We start from the raw sequence: 20,218 nt of genomic DNA on the forward strand, positions 1-20,218 counted from the left end.
TATCGAATTCCCTTTTCCAATAATCTAAACCGAAATTAATCGATATTCTATTTTTTCAACGCATTATTTCCGCTCGTATCGATACACTCGTACATACAGAAAATGCAGATTGTCGATGTAATTGCTTCTAGGAAAACTCTACATCTTTCTCTTGTATACCCGTCGCTACCTGGACACCGTCGCTACGAAGGAAATACAATTCAGCGAAGTAAAAAAATGAAAAAGAAAAAGGGTTGATACGATACGAATGTCGTTTGCTGTCATCGCTGTCTCTTGTACAGTTTCTCGTTTCAGTCAAAGTTTACGCATCGAGCTTAATTTTTTTTGCTAATAAATAATTTTTTCGGTCCTTCGCTGTAAATGTACGCCGTCCATCGCCTTCTATTCCAACGTAACACTGCCACAGTGCGAATCTGGAGCAGCATACACTCTACTTATACCTATTTCGACATATTCCTATCACACATTCATCCACGCGTTCCTCTATCAGATAACCTCGACACAGATAATATCGTGTTAAAGCAATACGATAACGTTACATCGGTACTTTATATAAATAGCGATAATTTTCTCTTAAACGATCCTGCAATCCGTAAAATACTCGAAAGACGCCGCACCGGAACGCTCCCATAAACAGCCAGGGAAAATTGTTAGCCTTCCTCGGAACCATCCATTCGATGGCACGATAAGAACTATTCCCTTTTTTCTACCATCCTGCAAGTCATTTTGTCCCTTTAATAAACACGTAATTCCTCCTCGAAGATCGATGTCAGAGTTCCGACATGCTCATCCGCCTTTCCACTATTAGGAAAACCGCAAGTCAGGCTAGCTCGATTCTGTTTAACTTATCCGGACGGTTTCTGTCGTGTTTACGAATCCCAGCCGCGAATTATTTACCTCGGAGACGGAGTCGGAAAGGATCGTGGCCTGCGTGCGAAGATCGTCGTCGGTGGTGATTCTCTTCGAAAGTGCAATTGATCGCGCAGGCCAAGTATCAAAGAATGCAGCTGTACGGACTCGAGGCGTACGCGGTGGACCGTTCCACGGTTTCCAGTCGGAGAGAGGGCTGTCCGTTGCTGCCAACTTAGACAAAGAGAACATCTTTACCGTCTCTATTTTGACCCTGGTTTCTATACGCGAACCGTCTCTGTATTTCGTCTGGTTCGGCTCGCACTCGACTGGTATGCGAAAGAGGCGAAGACGCAAGGGTGGCGGCAACAACAGCCAGCAACGTCGAGGGACGGACGGACGAGGGTGGAAAACACGAGCCTCTTCTCTGGAACAGGGAGATGCCGTCGGACGAAAAGGAATCGTGGCTTAGGTAGGAGAAGGCGAAAGCAGCAGAAGAGTATGAAGGAGATGGAAGAGAATCAACGAGGACGCGAAGATGGTGTCGAGAAGAATCGAGGGAGGCAAGTGTGATGGTGCAGTTCGAAGAGGAGGAAGAAGAAGAGAGAGAAAAGAGAAGGAGGAGAATAGGGAGCAGTCGAAGAGAAGCGAACGGAGAAGATGAAAGAGGGAGAAAATTGAGCAGAAGAGCAACAGAGAAGGTGAAAGAGGGAGGAAAGTGGAAAGAGGAGGAGGAGGAGGAGGAGGAGGAGGAGAACCGGAACGACCCGGGGGTTGCCGTGGCGTTATCGACCGGACTGGTGGTCGGTACGAAACCAGGCGTCGGCGCCGTGGATGCCCCGGCTTCCTCAAGTGCCGGACCATCCTCCACCTCCACCGTTACCACCACCACCATCGTCTCCACCACCACCGACTGACAGCAGCAGCAGCAGCAGCAGCAGCAGCAGCACCAGCAGCAGCAGCACCAGCACCAGCAGCCAGCAGCAGCACCAGCACCAGCACCAGCACCGCCACCTCCATGGAGGTCGCGCGGTTGGCCATCAGTAGAGCCCGGGACAGACTGCCGATCGCGCACACGGAGGGTGCGGGTCGTCCCTGGGATTGGTCGTCGGATCGGGTTTGGTCGGTCGGTTGTTCGGTTATAGCGCGGTTGTTCTCGGTGTATACGCACGCGATCGGTTCACGAGGCCAAGTTTCGATTCTTTTTTTCTTTTCTCCGTTATCTCCCGTTGTTTCCTGCTTTCCCGATGTCGCTGCAAATTTCACCAACGTACGAAGTAATCGTCGGCGACGCGATTCGTAACGCGACGTTGTGAGCAACATCTTCCGTGAGAAATAGCAGTGACAGCCGGAGAGCAGCGATCACGGGATGAAAACACCTCGTGGGTGGTGGTGCTGAGAGAGGGTGCAGGTGGTGGAGTGGCGGACGAGTTTGTTCGCGAGCCGAGCGAACCAAATTGACCTGCACTAGTGCGGTGTGAACTAGACGTGGATTTGATACCGGATCGTCCGATCATGTTCCTTCGATCCTTCATCGCCCGCCATGTGTGCTGTTTGCCATTGTCCGATATATCAGACTGGGCCAGTTCGTGGCAAGACGACTACCGTCGTGTTATCGGATTTGCATCGCAGTTCGTTGACTGAACAAAGCTGACTCTCGTTGCATTGACTGTGTACCGACGAGAGATATCCGTGGAGCTTTGTACGAAATTCGAAAACGGTACGTCGATATAAGCGGTGTAACAGCGAAAGGCCGAGTAACAGCTGGCGAGATTGGCGTTCGTTCGGTTGTTCCTCGTTTTACGATGCCAATGAACGGATCCGTGCGCAGCCCTATCCTTGTCTAATCATACAGATTGCGAACGAGCTGTTCGCTCGGGCTTATAGTTTAATAGTAAACTACTTAGTAAATTGTTAACTTCGTTCCCCCTCTCCTACTTCGAGCCGTTTAAGTTCCAAGGTATGCAGATACACGGCGGATGAAGAACTTTTAGTTAGCTTACGGTTTAATCATGGTTGAAAAGATCTCGTAACTTTGCCGACGTTTCCTTCTCTACCTTTTTGGCACGTTGAATAACAGCCGACGATTTTCGCATTTTCCACGATGGTCTGATTTTCCTTCTTCACCGCCGTCCGTTCTCTTCTCTTCCGTCTCGTAGCCGTTTGCGAAACAATTTGCAAACTACCACGACGCTGATAAACGAACTTCTCAACCTTTTCTTATCACCTTCTTCTCTAACTCGACTATTTATAGAGCATCGAAGGTCAATTTTTCCATCTGATCGTACACGATGTCTAAATTCATTTTTAGCTTTCCTTCTAATCTTTTCCTCGGAATTATTCGCAAAAGTGTAATATTTCTAACCGGTTAATCGGACGGTTAATCTAAATTTCAAACTCTAATAACTACTATTGTCAACTTCCAAGCATCGTGATTACTCGTAAAACATAGAATCGAATGGAATCGAGTCGAGGCTTACGGTTCGTAGAGACAAGGCGTCGACATCTCGATCGGAAAGTTTGCAGGTCCATCATTCCGGGTCTCTCTGTAATTCCTCGAGAATCGATCGCGCTAGCTTGGCAGTTCGAACGGACAGAGGCTGGCTCCGACGTATTATTAATCGTCTCGCTTGTCCCCTGCAATTAGCGCGAGCTAGGAATTTAATTTCAACTGCGAACAACTCTCCACGGTTTCCCGTGTTCCACCGTCTCGATAATGGACCGGGTTATCGATATCTCGGTCAGCGATGACAGCGGAGCGAAGATAAGGACGAATCGCGTCGAATTCGACGCGTAATCCGCCTATACTTTGATCCTCTTTCCAAGTTGTAAAGTATAGTCTACAGTCGCAACGATAGAAGTCTGTACTTGACGCGCAATTCGATTCGACCGTGGAATTTCGCACGTCCGAGGAGTTTCAGATAAACGCATTCGTCAAGCTGGATAGAATATAAAGTAGAAAGGAAACGGAGCGTCGTTTATCGTAGTGTATAAATTTTCGACGAGGGCGGTAACTTAAACGCTTCTTAAACTTTATGTACCCCGGAGACACAGCGTCGAGTATTAGCGGTATAAATTTTTATGACAGTGGACGTCCGTAATTTTCACGATTCTGCCGCTCGTTCCAACTCTTTGCGCGCTCTTTACGAACACGGTTTATTGTTTTTTCTCGTTCTTCTGGAAACGATACGTCCTTCTCTGTTATTGAAATTTTACGATTCTTTCGTGGTTCTCCTAAGGTGATACGTTTGTTTCGTTCGAACGCTCTTGACATTAATTCCTTGTTTTTTAATCGAAGCCTTTTAATTCTTTAATTTGCATTTTAACGTTTCACGTCGACGAGTCGCGATATCGCGATATCGCGATAGCGAATAAAAGCGAAACCTTCGATGAGCGAACACGTATATGTATATTTGACTCGTACGTTAGTTAATTACTTCAGCGATGCGACTATAAGAAAGGAATCTAATACGTATCGTAGTCCACAAATTACACGCATTAACGGGGCTTTTGCCAGATTTGCTTCGAAATTTTCATACGATCTTTTTGGAAACTACGCTTTCTTCAAGCTGTGGCTTTTCTACTATCACCAACTCTGGCATTGCGACGCGTTAAAGAACGTATACCACTACTAGTACGCTACGACAAACGGACAAAAGACGAAAATATGCCAGCGTTAGTTTTATCTTGCTACTTGATTCTACCTGCTTTCCTGCTTTCTGTCTCTACCTATACGTTGTAAAATCTTTTAAAACTTTACTTTGACGTAGATCCTTCTTTATTTCGATGTATCGTGACATTTAAATTCCGAATTACAAACCTCGACACAATCTGGCCAACAGAGAGTTTCGAAAAATGTTCGTACGTTTTCTTTGATCTGGCTGGTTCGCAGTTACCTGTCCTTTCTCAGCGCTCGATATTTTTCGCAAAGATTTACGCAAAATACGAATAATCTATGACAGATACAAGTAGGTACACAGAATCTGTTTCAAACTTTTAGTCCATGTAACTAAGTAACAGGGATATGATTTTTCGAATCTTTATTATATTTTTCCACCATTTCTCTATTCCATTGATCTTCCTTTTAGTATTTTTTGCAATATGATACAAGTTGAAAATCGTGTACATTCAACTATTCTTCTTTGCAAATTTCTTTAAACATCGCGCTATTTTATGATCGACATTGTTTAATAACGTTTCATTTATATTTAGCGGCAATCCTACCATTCCTCCCACTATCGTTTCGATTAAACGTGCTAATATTTTAATCGTATTTCAAGAATTTTTCAAACCGATAGCTCAGATATTAAACAACTCGAAGACAATGCATTTTTCAGTGACAAAATAGTTTTCATTCACCAAATTTTATCATTAATCCGTAGCATATCGGTTGTCGATGTCTGCTATAAGCTGTAACGAGTATAAGGGATAAAATCAGTGCGTATTGCTACAATTTTAATAAATGTCGATTTCGTAACTAAGGCGCATCCTATCCGAAAAAGAAACAAACCGTGCGTACTTTTGCGTGATTCGCGAATGCCTGACTCGTCAACCCCTTAACCTACGATTTACGTTCGAGAATTTTCGAGGTCGAAAACGTAAACAAGCTCGCGCAGCCTTCGAGCCATTCGCGCGACTCGCGTAGTACGTATTACGGGCTATGTCCCCTATATATTTACGTTTCGTCCGATCATCTACTACGGGATATGCCCGTAGTTGTAATTGTAGGTTAAGGGGTTAATGACTCCAAGGCCGGATCAACAATTAAACATTCGACGTCAAATCCCTTGGTAATCCACTTACTAGATCAAGTTCCGCAGCTTCGTCAAATTTAATACGTCGCTTGAAATATGTTTACGTACATACATACATATTGTAATTGGTTTCGATTCCCTATGGAGAAGCGAGTTTGTCGATGTCAACTTACTTATTAGACAGAGATGTAGAGGAGAGAGCAGAGGAGGAGGAGAAGGGGAGGATGGGGGGGGGGAGTGGACACAAGTTACACCGGACGAAGCAAAGGATCGTGTTTAAAGCAGGCGTACAACTTGGAAATTGGAAATTCTCGCATTGCCGCAGAACCGGTATTATTGGGTTTTCGTGTCATTTGCGGCAACTCGAAACCGGCCGTGTTACAAATTGAGTTGTCCGATGTAATTCCCGGCAGACTGAAAAAGCCCGTTGAACGTCTACAGAAACGCGAAACAAAAGCAACCCTGTTGGTTTTCGGTACCAGATTGTAACGTTATTATTCCATTAGTTTCTGACGAAGTCGCACTTCGTTTCTATGCGATGCAATTTCAGTTCGAGACTAATTTATTTAGGCGTCTTTGCGTTTCCATCGTGGATTTTCCAATTTCTCCTTAATGTAGGTACTTTAAACTCGTCGTATTAAAGTTGGTATAGCATTTCGCGAAAGATTCCAAAAACGAATCGTTACATTTTTCTATTTTGTATATTTGATAATCTCAGTGGATCCACTTTTTCTCTTCCGACGGCATTCTTCTCTTGTTTCTGACGTATATCACATTGTAAATTTATCAGATTTCATACGAATTATAACATATGAAAATTATTAGAAAGAAAAATATTTTTTTCAAGAAATATCTCGACGTGGATTTGTGACCGCACTTTGACAGAGTCACACATTCGGATGGAACATATCTCTTCGTTCGTAGTAATTGGACACAATGTATGTGTAATATCTCGCATTTGATATATTTCATATAGTCTGTCCTACGAAATAGCGTCCACGCATTTCGCACTGCTTATACTATGAAGATATAAAATACGTTTTGTTAGAGCGTATTAACCACAAATACTTGGTTCTTCGATCTCGTAAATTTTAAGTAAATTTGACTGATTCTATCGTAAGGCACAAAGATATTCTTCTCGTCTCGTGAATTCCCTTACGATTCGACGTTATGATCTGTCGATCGAAACAATTATAGAATATAGCCATCCTTGTTATTTCTGTTACAGAAAATCACGGTTGAACCGTCTACACGAAAAGAAGTCACCGAAGAAACTATCAGCGTACGAATAGAATCAAGGAATTGATTAATAGAGTTACGATATACCGTAGTAAACAAGCCGAGACAAGTGTACATACTCTGAGAACTGCCAAATCGTCCCCGATATCCTGCTCTGTGTCGCCATAAAGTCTTCGAAGCTTTTGCTCGTCGAAGCTATACAGGGAACAGTCGGTAATAGTCGAGGCTAGATCTCCGGAAGCTTCTCGTGTTCCAGGGGTGGCCATAGGTATAGTCGTACCCTAGCCGCCGATGCTTTCCTCAAAATCATTCGACGACGTCGACTCGAGCTCGTCGCTCATTGCACGAACGACGACGACGACGAGCGTGATAGTATCGAGAACCGACGGCTTCCGGGCATCGCGGAAGTTCGTTGCCGGCCACGCACGTCCTCGAGGATGGAATTGAGAGCCTTGCAGCCGATAAGCGCGCTAGTACCGATCTTTTTCGAGTTCACGACGAATCGTTGGACGATCGAGACGAAACAACAGAGGGCGAATAGCGGGTTATACCGGGAGTTGGGTGTGGATAAAGAAGGTGGAAAGACTGAGAGCAGATATAGCAAGGAGGAGAAATCTTGGAGATCGAAGGAAAAAGAAGACAGAAGCAGCAAGGAAGACGCGCGAGAGGGCTTTCTCGACGCGAAAGAAGAAGAAGTCGCTAGATCGGCAACGACGATACACGAAAGTCCGAAGAAGCGAGAAAATCGCAGAGAGGGTAGGGCGATAGAAGACACAGAGGGGAGAAAGGATACGAGAGACGGAGAAGAGAAGAACAAGGAAAATAAAGATATAAAGCGAGAGGGAAGGGAAAAAGAAGAAGAAGAAGAAGAAGAAGAAGAAGAAGAGGGACGTCCCCTGGCAGGAGGGCCCCACAGATGCGGGGCCCGGAGGGGCCAGTCCGCGGCGGCGTGACGCGATGCGGACGTCCTCCTCCTCGTCTCCGAGGAAGAGGAAGAGGAAATACCTCTCGCCTCTCGATCCTATCGAAAAGCTGCCTCCCTTGGACAATAGTTTCGGCCTGTCGTTTATCTTCCACGATGTTTACGACGAGCGTGTCGACACTGTCTTCCACTGTGCTCCGGTGTACCAGCGGTGCCTTTGGCCGGAAGCTGTTGCCGAGAAGCGTCGGCCGTCTACCGAGCTCGCAATTCGTTCATCGGTTGATCAAATTTTCGGCAACGAGCCGGGATCTTGGCTTTATTGCTACGACGACGACGACGGCGACTCGAGGAAAAACGGTATCGTCGGCAAAGGAGGGGAGCGGAGGGAAGGATTTGTACAGACTCGTTGCGAGAATAGAGCAGACAGATCGAAAAAGTGTTTGGCAACGATCGTCGTGTTCCTCGGACTGTTGTGCGGACATTGGTGCTCTGGTGGAGCGGAGGCACTCGCTGGTAGCCAGAAATACAGCACGAGAACAGTCAGGACCAGGTACGGCACGTTGCGCGGTGTCGAGGACAGATCATCCACGTCTGTCGAGACTTATTACGGCGTGCCATACGCCACGCCGCCAATCGGAGCGTTGCGATACATGCCACCGGTTACGCCGACACCGTGGCGCGGCATCAAGCTGGCGGATACCATGCCACCCGCGTGTCCTCAGAAGCCACCGGAACCGGACTCGAGTCTGCCGCGGTCCAAACGGGCTTACCTCGAGAGGCTAGCACCGTTGCTGGCCAACCAGAGCGAAGACTGCCTATACTTAAACCTCTATGTGCCCAAATCTCCTCACGGTGAGTGCAACTCGTTACCCGTTTCTTATGTTTCTCGCGCCGGGCAGTTTCTCTCGGAATTGGTATCGACCGATTAGTTGGAAAAGAAACACCGTGATTAGGTACAAAGCGATTCGTGATTCGCCAACGGATTTGAAAAAGCAAAAAGAAAAAAAAAATAGGCATTTTCAACAAGTTTCTTCCTCTTCCTCTTCCTCTTCCTCTCTTCTTCTTAATTTAACAGTCTGCAAAGTATCACGGAAGTAATCGTTCCGCGAATGACCCTCGTCCGATCAACGTCATAATTTTAAGGGTTGAAATATCGCTTAAACAAGAGAATTCATCTCGTTATCAGCTGTGAACTTGAACGTTGAACAAACCACGCGTACTACGCGATAGCCAAAGTGGCTGTTTGCACGCGAAACGTCAAGTGAAATTTTATAGCTAATACATTCGTCCTTAGAAATGTGCGGTTATGGTCGCGTCTAGTTTTATCGCTCACGCTTCTGGATCGTCATTTATCGTTTAATGACTGTAATCGTGAGTTCGTAACATGGTTACGTAACATCGAACGTGATAAGACATAGTTTCATTGGTATTTTGTCGTTGAATCCGGAAAATAATTTCGATGCAAACAAATGACAAATAGCCGAATTTGTAATTTCGTAGTTGGCAATTTCGTTGTTGGCGTTCTATTTCATCGTATCGACGAATCGCTAAGACTAAGATCATACGCCGATCAACGTAGAAATTGAAAAGAAATGGAAGACAATGGTCTTACAAATATCTATTTTGAAATTTCTCGCCAAACTTACGATCAGTGGTGACATTTTTCACGAAGAAATTTACGAAAATCGGATTAAGCAAAATTCTGATTCGAAATCTCTAAGGAGTTGCAAATAGTTTTAGAAAGATTGTCGCATCGTGACGTGACATCATCCTATAGAAGTACTTCTACTTGGAATTTTCGATCGACAAATCGTAAAGCGAATTTCGTTTCTTCTTATCGTATCTATCGTGATTCGGCTGATACGGTCGAGTTGGCACGATGGAACGAGATTATTTTGAACAACGGAACAGAGTTAATCGGATCACGTTCTTTTCGGTATATCGATGATAATAAGGCGGGTGCGGTAAGCAAATGTGTACGAGTCGCCGAATCTTTGTGCATAAAAGTGGAGGAAAAGTGCCACCGAACCAGGATGCAGTGCTTTTCGGCAACGGATCATCGCGTCGCTCGTAGATCGATGATTCCGTTCTTTCCTCCGATTTCTCTATGCCCGGGTAATATCTAGAACGAAAGAGGAGTTGTACGTGCTTTCTAGATTTATCGGACAATCTATCGTAGTAACGTGAAAATTTCTCCTCGTTTCTGCTTCGTTCGACGATACTTCTCGTAAAAGCGTATTTTCTGTCCTATCGAAGTAGCAGGATACGTTACAGGGAATTTGTTGCTTTGATCGTTCGTATTAATCCGAGGACGCTTCGATAGACGGCAAACAAACGATAACATTTTAATACAAACAACGATTACAAATATTTTCGAGCTTCGAGATATACGACGTTGTTAATGCGAGAAATAGTAAAGAAAAAGATAATCCATAATAATACCGTATAGTACGCTATTCCTAGTGTTGTAAACGTTTTTTGCGTACGAATTTTGTGTTTAGTTAATAATTCTGTTGCAAATTGCAGCAAGTTTTCAATCGACTTGTAGCTTTACGTTATATTTCACTCTGCAGTATTTTACGCTATAGGCATTGGCCAATTTATAGCGATGCGCTAACGCTAAAACGGTCGTGATCCATATGAGATCACCTTTATTGTTACATTCTATAACGGTGTAATAGATAGGCAAGGATTAAACTTGCTTCTGCCTGTGTTCGCAAGTGACTAATAACTCTTTTATGATGGTAGATTAATATCATAGCTGCTATATTACGTAGGTATGACTACACGATCACGTACTCTTAATTACTCGTCCCTTGTCTCAGTTAATTCTCGTTAACGCGTAAAGAATAATTTCTGTACAACGAAACTAGAATGAAAATTCGCTTTTATATCTTTTCAACATTTGGTTAACTTAATTATACAGCCAAGGTATCGCGTTTACTTCGTTGTAGGAAATTTCCTCTAATTTAACGTAGTTACGTAGATTCGAAATTACTGTCCGCGCAATTAAAGTTTTATCGCATTATCGGACTTTACAGCGTTGGAAACGTAGATAAAAATATTTGCGAGTTGATGATATCGATCGACAGAAAGTTTTTGCATGTTATTATACAACGGATCATCTATCATCGCTGGATAGGTACGAGAGCATTTTTCAAATATCTATGCATTATCGACTGAAAAATTTATGTTTTTTTTTTATTTATCGTATCCTACTTACGTTTATCGGTAATAGGGGAAGGAGAAGACGGTGACTCGATCGAAGGTTATGGGACACGTATGTAGATAAAACGTTTTGCACGCCAAAGAAAAAACGAATGGATCGTCGAATGTCGGGAGTGCGTTTTGTAACAAGGTCTGGGGAGTGCCGATTATCGGGGGTGCCGATTACCGAGCTCTCGATATCCGTGGTGTTCCCTTTTCTCTTCTCGTTTCATCCTCGTTTCTTCCTTCTTTTCGTTTTGACTTGCTCGGATTTCGGGAAGAAGCGGATAAACCGGAGTCGTATGCTGGAAAAAGAGCGACAGAAGACGGAGGAAAGAAAGCGAAAGAAAGCGGAGGAAAGGAGAAGAGCGTCTACACAAAAGAACGTCATCGATCGGTCTCCCGCGTCGTGACGGTTTTCCGATTGCGAACCCAGCGACAAGACGACGCGAAAATCTAGACTACCGTATCCATCGTTAGCTTCCAAGCTGGTTCTTAAGCGTCTTAAGGATAGCTGCCTCTATCCTCGAGGTAGGCATTTCCCTCTTATACGTATGAAATTGTTTCGACTTTGTCTTTGATCGAACGTTACCACGCGTTGGTCGTCGTGTTTCCTGTAACGTCAGTTTTAATAGATTATTTAGGTTTCGTATATCTCCTGCGAAGGTAGATTGTCAAGTACCGTTCCTGTCCGCATCTATTACCGACAATCTTCTCGCGACGGAAAGAGTAGATATTTATAATTTTGTTTTTCATTGCAATTATCGACGACATCTATTTACCCAACGATAGCATGGAAAAACGTAATAACGGAGATTGGCGTTAAAAGGCGAATATAGACGTATAAAGCGTAATTTAGTCGAAGAAAGGAAGAAAGCATATTTTTAACGGATTTGTACGTTGATTTGTACGTGCCGATGATCGTGATAGTCGATAGTCGACTAACGATAAGTCATATTTTCCTTTTCAAGTATTTCGATCTTTAAATTTCTACGTTGCAAAGTATTTTACCGCAGGAAATATTTTATTTCGTTCGAAACGTATTCCTTCCGCGGCGATACAAGGATTTCCACGGCTAACAAAAATGCATCGAACGGCCGTTCTCGTCACTGCCTTTTGCACGTTGAAACGTCGTGACATAACGCTTTTCTTCCATCCTTAATTCGAACCGTGGAAACAAAGAGTAATAGCACGGTGTTAAATTTGGCGACTACGGTGCAACGTTGTAACTTGTTTTTGTGCAAAAAAGCAGTCACAACCGCCGCATAATGAACCGATGCATTATCGTGCAACAAAACCCAACTGTCCGGCTCACGACCCACGAACAAACGGTGCTTTGACGTTGAGTATTATAACTCGGCTTCTAACGATCCGACTGACACGAAACTTTGACATAACGTTAGCGAGGGCTGTACTTCTAAATGGTAAAAAGTTTCGTATAGATGTACCGATATTTCTTCTACTCTTGGGAATTTTCGTTATTTTTGCGACAGACGCTGTATCACATTCGTATTACGCGAAACGTATGTACGATTTTTCCGAACCTTTCGCTTATTGTCGCGTTACGTGTCTCTCAGACTCACACTTTGCGACGCAAAGCGGGCAAATATCTCTATATTTTGATCTGCGTCGATTTCAGAACTCAAGTCGAAACAATAATTTTCTATCTAATAAAAATCTATCCCCAAGAGTATAAAACATCTTTGAGACGCCGATGACGTTTGCGCGAGTGTGGTTTCGCGGCCAACGAAAAAACAAAAGACGATGTTCGATTGGCGTTTAAGAAGATCGAGCCTGTGTCGAAATGTCCTTTACTATAATAATGATGATTATTATTATTTTAAAATTTTCCTTTCTCGCGAAATCCCGACCGTTCCCACATGTACTCGAGTACCACACACCGAATAATACAGCGTCGCATAATTTTTCAGCTATTGTTTCGGTTTTTTTCCAAGAGAGAAATATAACCGTAACGTATTATGAACAGGAGTATTTTTATCATCGTCGGAGAGGAGAAAGTCGTTGGACACGATAGACGGGAGCAACTCGCTCCGAGTTAACGTCGTGTCTGATATTAATAGCTGGTGCGGTGTTAATGAAGACAGAAGCGCGTGGGTGTGTGATTAGATTCGTTTCGTAAGTAGGGAAGATAGGCAGATAAGCGTGGCAAGTTCGTAAGATTGATTTCGTTTCTGAAATTTTCATGCTCTCTAGGAAATCTATTAATCTTGCTCGTCAGCGTACAATGTGTACGGTTCACCATTGAATAAGACTTACCACCGGCATCCTATCCTATTCGTGTATACGGTACATGATATAAAGGATGAATTCAATGCTACGAAGATCAATCTCTACTTTGTCTTCGATGCAAAGAACAGCGTGCTTATTTTAGTTACGTAAAACCATATTATCGAGCAAAGAGGCTTTCGAACGAAGGAACAATGAAATATGTTTCCGATATTTTTAACGGACCCAAAAGTACGTCGTCTACTGAACGTCATTTACATCTAATAAAGTGCGAGTGATCGAGAGCTTTTTCCTTTAGGTTGCCCAGATCTAAGCCAGACCTAGTCTAAGCTCGTTTCTGATTAACGTGAAATTAGACTTCGGTCAGGCGAGGTTAGATTTTTTTCGGGGCGGAGTACTAGCGATCTTAGAATGAAATAGAAAAAGGAAAAAAGCAAACGTCGTGCCTGATCGTTGCAGTACTATACTACTTGCGGTCTCGTCACAAATGCTGACATTCGAATCGAAATAAATTTTTTTCACGGTATTTTTACGATAATTCCATCGACTCTAATAATAAAAAAAATGATTGTTTTCATGGTACATGCTATATCGGTAATTTAGTCAGCATGATCATGCGAGTAACACAGTACGCGAGGTTTCGACGCATTTTGCTCGCGCGACAAACTTCTCCATGTTTTAGTTTCAATCCTGTCGAAAACGGGCACACGCGTATAAATCTGTATTTTATTAGTATTCGAAAATCGAAACAGCAGATCGTTCGCGCGAGATGAAATTGGCCACGATCCAATATTCGATTCTTCCTGAACGGTAAAAAGAAGCAAGCGCGCAAGAACGAAAATAATGCATATTTCATGGCTTTTTGAAAATCGAAATAACATATTACCGGTGACCATTGAAGTAAGAATCAAGGCGACGAAGCTTGATAGAGAAAATTTATTTGTATAACGCGCGAGTGGTTAAATTCACCGTGTCATTTGCAGCGATCCGGATGATTTAACGTTTTACGACACATGGATTTTGAATGCGATGACAAAATATATAACTTTGCTATTTAATATCCCGTTTTTGTATTTTGACAATTTTATATTATTTAACGTTTCGAATAAATTTGTAAACTATTCGATATATTTCTTCCAGATTTCTATCGGAAGAAATTAAGGGTATAGGTCAACTTTCATTTTAAGAACCATCGATAGAAAGTACGCTTCCTAAATTATCGATACCCAAGCCAAGGCATTATGTATAAGGTATCTTATATTTTCAATATTATATAGCATCTATAATTAACGGTATTTTTAGACGTTTTGTCGGGCGAAGAAGCAATCGGTGCATTAAGCGAAACTCGAAAACATCGTACGAGACTAAAGGGACATTAAACGTTGCATCAAAGAAAAACATTCGCGGAACACGGACGCGTGCAACGATTTTCCGTTACATATAACACACTGCAATTAAGGATAACGATGGCGTGTTTCTCTTTTTCTTTGCTTTCTGTCGTTGCTCTTTCGTTTCTCTACCAGACGGGCAGATCTTCTGCAAAAAATATTTATCGGCGGAGATTTTAACGTTTAAAAACACGAAATAAATTAAATCAAACGAGAGAAAGCAACATTCTCTTGTCGGACGAAGTCTCGATGTTCGATTAGTCAATTAGTTCGCTTAAAAACCAAAAACATCACAGAATATCGAAGGAAACTGATCTTAACGAATCAAAGAAATTTCACTAATAATAAAATTGCTTCTGGTAATTAATAACGGAAGTAAAAGCGTGACGAATATTTACAGAACGACTACTAAAAAATTAGTACACAAACTCTTGAAATAATCCCTGCTAACACCGAATCGCGATACAATTTGTTTACGCTTTATGCCTTAGGTGGATACCGAAGCGTACCGAGATGCGCGAATTAATTCGATATAACGTTAAGAACCGTCCAACAGCCAGCGAAAGCGTTAGCTGTGTCGCAACGAGAATAGAAGAATGGAACGAAATTTCTGGCAAAATCGTATTAACAAATTCTAAACACAGATAGAATAGAATAACAAAAACCAGAAGATTGTTCGAATTGCTTGATAAAGAATAGCTCATAAAACGAGCGTCGAGCAGCCGCAAATTTTCACGATCGACAGGATTGTCTCCCCGAACGAACGAGCTTAACCACCCTTAGGATGCCCGCGTCATCGGCATAAACAAGAATCTCTGCCGGTCGGAATTCGCTTACGCAAAGTAGATAAGCGTAGAGTACGCTTTATCCAAGGAGATTCTGCTTCGCGGAGCGAAGCGAAACTTTTTTCCACGTGATATTCCAGCCTCGTCGTCTTAGGTGCGCATGGGTGCACGTCGCGTTTCGAAACGGCCGCCGTTGTTGCAAGCTTCGGGTCGTCTGCGCGTAAGAAGCTTAGCTGAGCTTCGCGATATGGCCGCGGGAAAACCAGTCAGCCATATAGAAACGAGCAAAATAAGAGAGGGAGAGAAGGGCGAGGGGGCGAGGTAGGAGGAGGGTAGGATTCCGGACTACGCTTCCACCACCAGCGTAGTTTCCTTCTCTCGTTTTGCTAACATTCGAGCGAGCCAGACGGGGTATTTAAATGAGATTCCCCGGGCGAAACGTATTTGACTTAACGCTCAGGAAATCCTTTTTCTTGCCCGACCGAAGCGTAACGCTCTTGTAAATGAGTTTACGGGAGCGATTTAATGACGACAATTAACGTGGTTGTGGCCGGGACGCGCGCATCGGGCACCACGCCCGGAATCTGCAGCTTTTTTCCTCCGCTATATTCTAATTACGTTGTAATCGCGATTGAGGTTTCGGTTGTGAACGCGGCATAAACGCAACTGGCGATTCTTCTATCGGAAACAGATGCTCGTTTATCGAGGTTCATTGGCTGTCCAGCGTAATTCGATAATATTGGAATAAGAATTTAGATAAATATCAATTTAATTTATGTTTTCCTTTCGATTCGCGAATTGGGGGTTATTCTTCGATAGAAAACTCCCGATATTTCTTTGCTCGCGACACGAATTTCGTACTGAATATTATTCGAAGGTTACTCATCCTCGACAATTTTTTTTTTTTTTTTAAATAAAAATCGAGCATTGGTTAAGCAATAAATAATAAAACTTTAATTACTTCTGAAATATAAATAACGTAGGACGTACGCTTGAAAGATGAATTTTTTATTATAAATGTCGGAACTGTGTTTCGTGCGAATATTTAATTGTATCGGTTTAACCGTCGATGTGAATCCGATCGGTGGAATAATTTTGCTGCCTTTAGTTCGGTAAGACCAGCTTCCCTTGGTCTGTTCAGGATGAATATTAATTGGTTAGTGTCAGAAACGTTAACTTCCAATTAACAGGTTCCTCGATATCGCCACCTCCCGTTCACGTTCCTTCGCTATGCCTTTGAAGATGGAACGATACTCGAACGCGAGCTATTTCTTCAGGTGGAAATTTTAGCAACCAATACCTTATTATATTTCTAAACAAATATCTTCGTAAATGCGTCCAGCCGAATTTATAACACGTCTACGAATACCCAGCGCGAAAGAAACTAACAATCCTAAAGAGAATATGCGAATTAATGTTCTAAAATTTCAACTTGTAAATAGCTTTTCTTCGCGATCGTATTATAAGCCTTGCCAACGAGAAATTCACTTTGGTCATCACATTAATACGCGAAAAGAAATTAGTGTTAATAAAGACCCGTGGAAATATTTAGTCCAGTATGGTGTTTCCGTAGAATAAAATATTCGAGAAAGAGTTAACAGATACCGCGTATGAATTGTGAATCGTTTCAATATCCATTAAAATAACGTATTTCCAATGGTTATTTGACGATATTGGAATTGATTATTCGATCGGTGGTGGCGATCGATTTATATCTCTTACGGATGAACGATTTTTCAATCGAATTTGTGAGAATTTGTAAAGTTTAGAAGTTTGACTGAAAAGCTATACTTGCATCGGTGGGACTAATTAATTTTTAAAAGATCTCGAACCTGAATCGACCGAGTTTCCTATCGTAGCATCTTTTAAAGGCGATGTTGTACGCGTTTGCTGCCGCTCCAAGGGAACGATTTGCGTTACGTAATCTTTTCTACCGTGCGAGAGAACGTATGTGGGAAGATTTTCAAGCCGGGCAAAACCAAGCTTGTACCTACTTGTCGATTATCGTTATCGTCTCTTTTTCTGCTCAAAAAACTGAAACCGTTTATTTCGCACATTCAGGCATATTATATATTAAATATGCACGCCGTGGGTGTAAATTCAAGGTACAAGCGAAGAGGAGAGATTGTATGGGTCGAAATAGAACGAAAATCAAGAATAACAAAATTACAGTGAAAGCTCTGTGTTGGTGGAAATCAAGCTTGAAAATTTGTCGCGTATATAACAAATTCTCGGTCAGATAAGAGCGGACACTTGGCAGCAGGTTGTTCTACGTGTGAAAATAAGCCGGAAAACGCAGAATCAAATTTTTGCGCTTGAAGTCTCGTTCTCGAGCAAGCTGGGATTTAAATGCGTTTACTTAGGAATTAACCCGATACGGTATACTCGACAAATTTTCAAACTCAATTCTCTTGAAAACTCGTTTTCAAGTTTGATTCTCGCGAGAATGAAATTTCCAACGCAATTTTGTTATTCTTGATTTTCGTTTTATTCTCAGCCATAGAATTATAATTATCGAAATCGAAAAATTTGAATTCTTTAGACAGACATTTTTATAAATGTTTACACCTAGAGGATATTTTAGTATATGAACGATAATAAATATTTCAAAGACTAAAAAAAAATGAAGAAAATTTCATCATTTTCTGGATTATCGTCTACGCGAACAACAATCAGTCAACTACGATATCTTAATGCTTGAAACAAATTGTCCCAACAACGCACTGGGTGACGTATAAATCACATTAAAAAAAAAGAAAAAAAAAAAAAAAGAAAAAATAATCTTCGAGATTGAGAAACTTCTATGAGCGAAAGTAGTTCAAGTATTCGCCAATTAGATAACGATTCGCAGAAACCGCAGTAACGAGTTGAAAAGCACGCGTGCAAGGGCGTTAATCGACACGGTCGAACACATTATCGCTAATGTCGGGGATTATGTAATTTTCCGTGTACCAGTTACAACCGCTTTAGCGAATCAGATATTCAATATTTCACGAAAATCACTGTCGCTACGCGATACGTTACGCTTCAGTTTTCGGCGCGATTGCGGATACGTATACTGTATACGCACATATACACGTGCATATATACAAAAAGCTACATCGGTGTATCGTTCGATATAGCTGTTCGAAATACGATCGGATAAGACTTTGTTAGTTTCTTCCGTTTCTTCCAAGCAGTTTTTCATGTCATCGGATAACACACTTATCGTTCCATTATTCCGTCCCATAATTATCAGTCGTATCATTACATCGTTTGTTCTTGATCTCTGATCGTGGTAATCCTAACAGATTTAAAATCAGCGATATAATTTTTATCCGATCGATGTCGTTACACGGTGGTTCGACGAAAAATTCAAAAGTCTCGCTATTCCATTTTGCATCATTTTCTATTTTCACGACTGTTTCGTCATTTTGTTAGCAGAATATCGGAATATGTGCAAAAAGTGTTAGCTAATCAGTTTTTTTTTACAGAAAGCGATCTGCTATCTGTCTCTATTTCTTTAAAGCGCGAATTTTTACTTCGTTATTTATGAAACAATTTCCAAGATACATACGATTATCACCGCGTAGCGCTACGATATATAGCGTTAATATTGCAAAATTGCAACCATCGCGAAATAACGATATTTATCGAAGTAGTATCGTGTTTCTAAAATTTTGTCAAAGGATAAGAGTGAAATTCTATTGGCGGTTCACCGAAATCTTTCATCGTTTACGAAACACACGATTGTTCGCGTTCTGTGAAACGGAAAAGCGAGACGGAAGTAAGGAAGGGTTGGTGGGCTTTGAGTGGCTTGGTAATCTCGAAGGGCAACCGCTGATGCGTTCTAATTGAACGTCCTAATTAAATCATCCTCGTGGATTGGGCTCACGGACCGTGTTTCACGGAATTAGGCAAAGAGAATTTCGACGCGTAAGTCCAAGTGACGGTATCGAAGCGTCGTTAATTTATCGTGGATATTGAAAATTCGCGATCGAATATCAGGCTAGTTAAAAAGAGAGAGCTAGATGTTTGCAAAGTTTAGCTTCTTAAAGCGAAACGGGCGAACGAAACGCGACAAAAGTATATTTTCGTTCAAATCGAATACCAAAATATATCAAATACCATAATGTACGAAATTAAAAAGATGTCGAAAACGATACGGTATCTTTTTTCAGCGTCCACCGTCGCCAATCTGGACTATGAAAAAAGAAAAATATCGATAGAGGTTGTTGCATCGTCAGCTATGCACTGAATATTTTTATAGCCCTATTTTCCGTTGGCTGCATCGTGTAACGACCATGTAAATTCGTAAATTCCGACCCGTTTGCTCGAATGGCCACTTTAAAACGATGCACTGAAACTATAACGGTCTATCACGAGTATCTTTATACGTGTAATACGTCATACTTGATACGGCTATCTGTAACCTCTCCATTCTTCTACCGCCATCGTCTTCTCGTCGTTTAAGTACACCCCGTTCCTCTCGGTAAGAGTTGTTGGAAATACGAGCACGAGAACGAGGAAATAGCAAAGATGTGGCGTAAATCGATCGGATAAAAGCGTTAATATTAATAAATAATCAGACCATTAGCGGAAGATGTTTCGGATCGAGATTGTTACGGTTCGCGTTTCTTCATCGAAGAAACTTGGCCAAGTGGTTGAATTCTTGAAACGTCTATAACGACACACCGATAGATATATCGTTTTAATACACTTTTGCGAGTATTTTCGTCAAGCTAACCTACTCGAAAGTTTCCTAGCAAAATTCAGTTTCACGCTTCCTAACGAAAGTACGATCGCGCGTTTCCTATACGCTTTGACGTCGATAAAATTATATTTTCC

The 20,218-nt window shown here is 42.2% G+C and overlaps 2 protein-coding genes across 7 annotated transcripts in view; both read left to right on the plus strand.

Annotated features, from left to right (window-relative positions):
* The window catches only part of LOC126919496 (ATP-dependent RNA helicase DHX33), a 250,860-nt gene that overhangs the window by 50,746 nt on the left and 179,896 nt on the right, over nt 1-20,218 (plus strand). Inside the window, exon 8 of one of the 2 annotated variants that reach the window (XM_050728810.1) lies at nt 10,857-10,866. The exons of the other annotated variant lie outside the window; for it this stretch is intronic. The gene's annotated coding sequence lies outside the window, so the exon portion shown is untranslated. Of the gene's footprint in view, nt 1-10,856; nt 10,867-20,218 lie in introns of those variants that run through there. 2 annotated transcript variants of the gene reach the window in all.
* The window catches only part of LOC126919489 (neuroligin-1-like), a 150,480-nt gene continuing 138,061 nt past the window's right edge, over nt 7,800-20,218 (plus strand). For all 5 annotated transcript variants that reach the window (XR_007711676.1, XM_050728790.1, XM_050728791.1 and 2 more), the window contains exon 1: nt 7,800-8,616. Coding sequence is in view for 4 of the 5 variants with exons in the window: in XM_050728790.1 (XP_050584747.1) it covers nt 7,800-8,616 (817 nt within the window). In the remaining variant the exon portion in view is untranslated. The remainder of the gene's footprint in view (nt 8,617-20,218) is intronic.

This window comes from Bombus affinis, chromosome 8, assembly GCF_024516045.1.
Source record: "Bombus affinis isolate iyBomAffi1 chromosome 8, iyBomAffi1.2, whole genome shotgun sequence".
NCBI lineage: Eukaryota > Metazoa > Arthropoda > Insecta > Hymenoptera > Apidae > Bombus > Bombus affinis.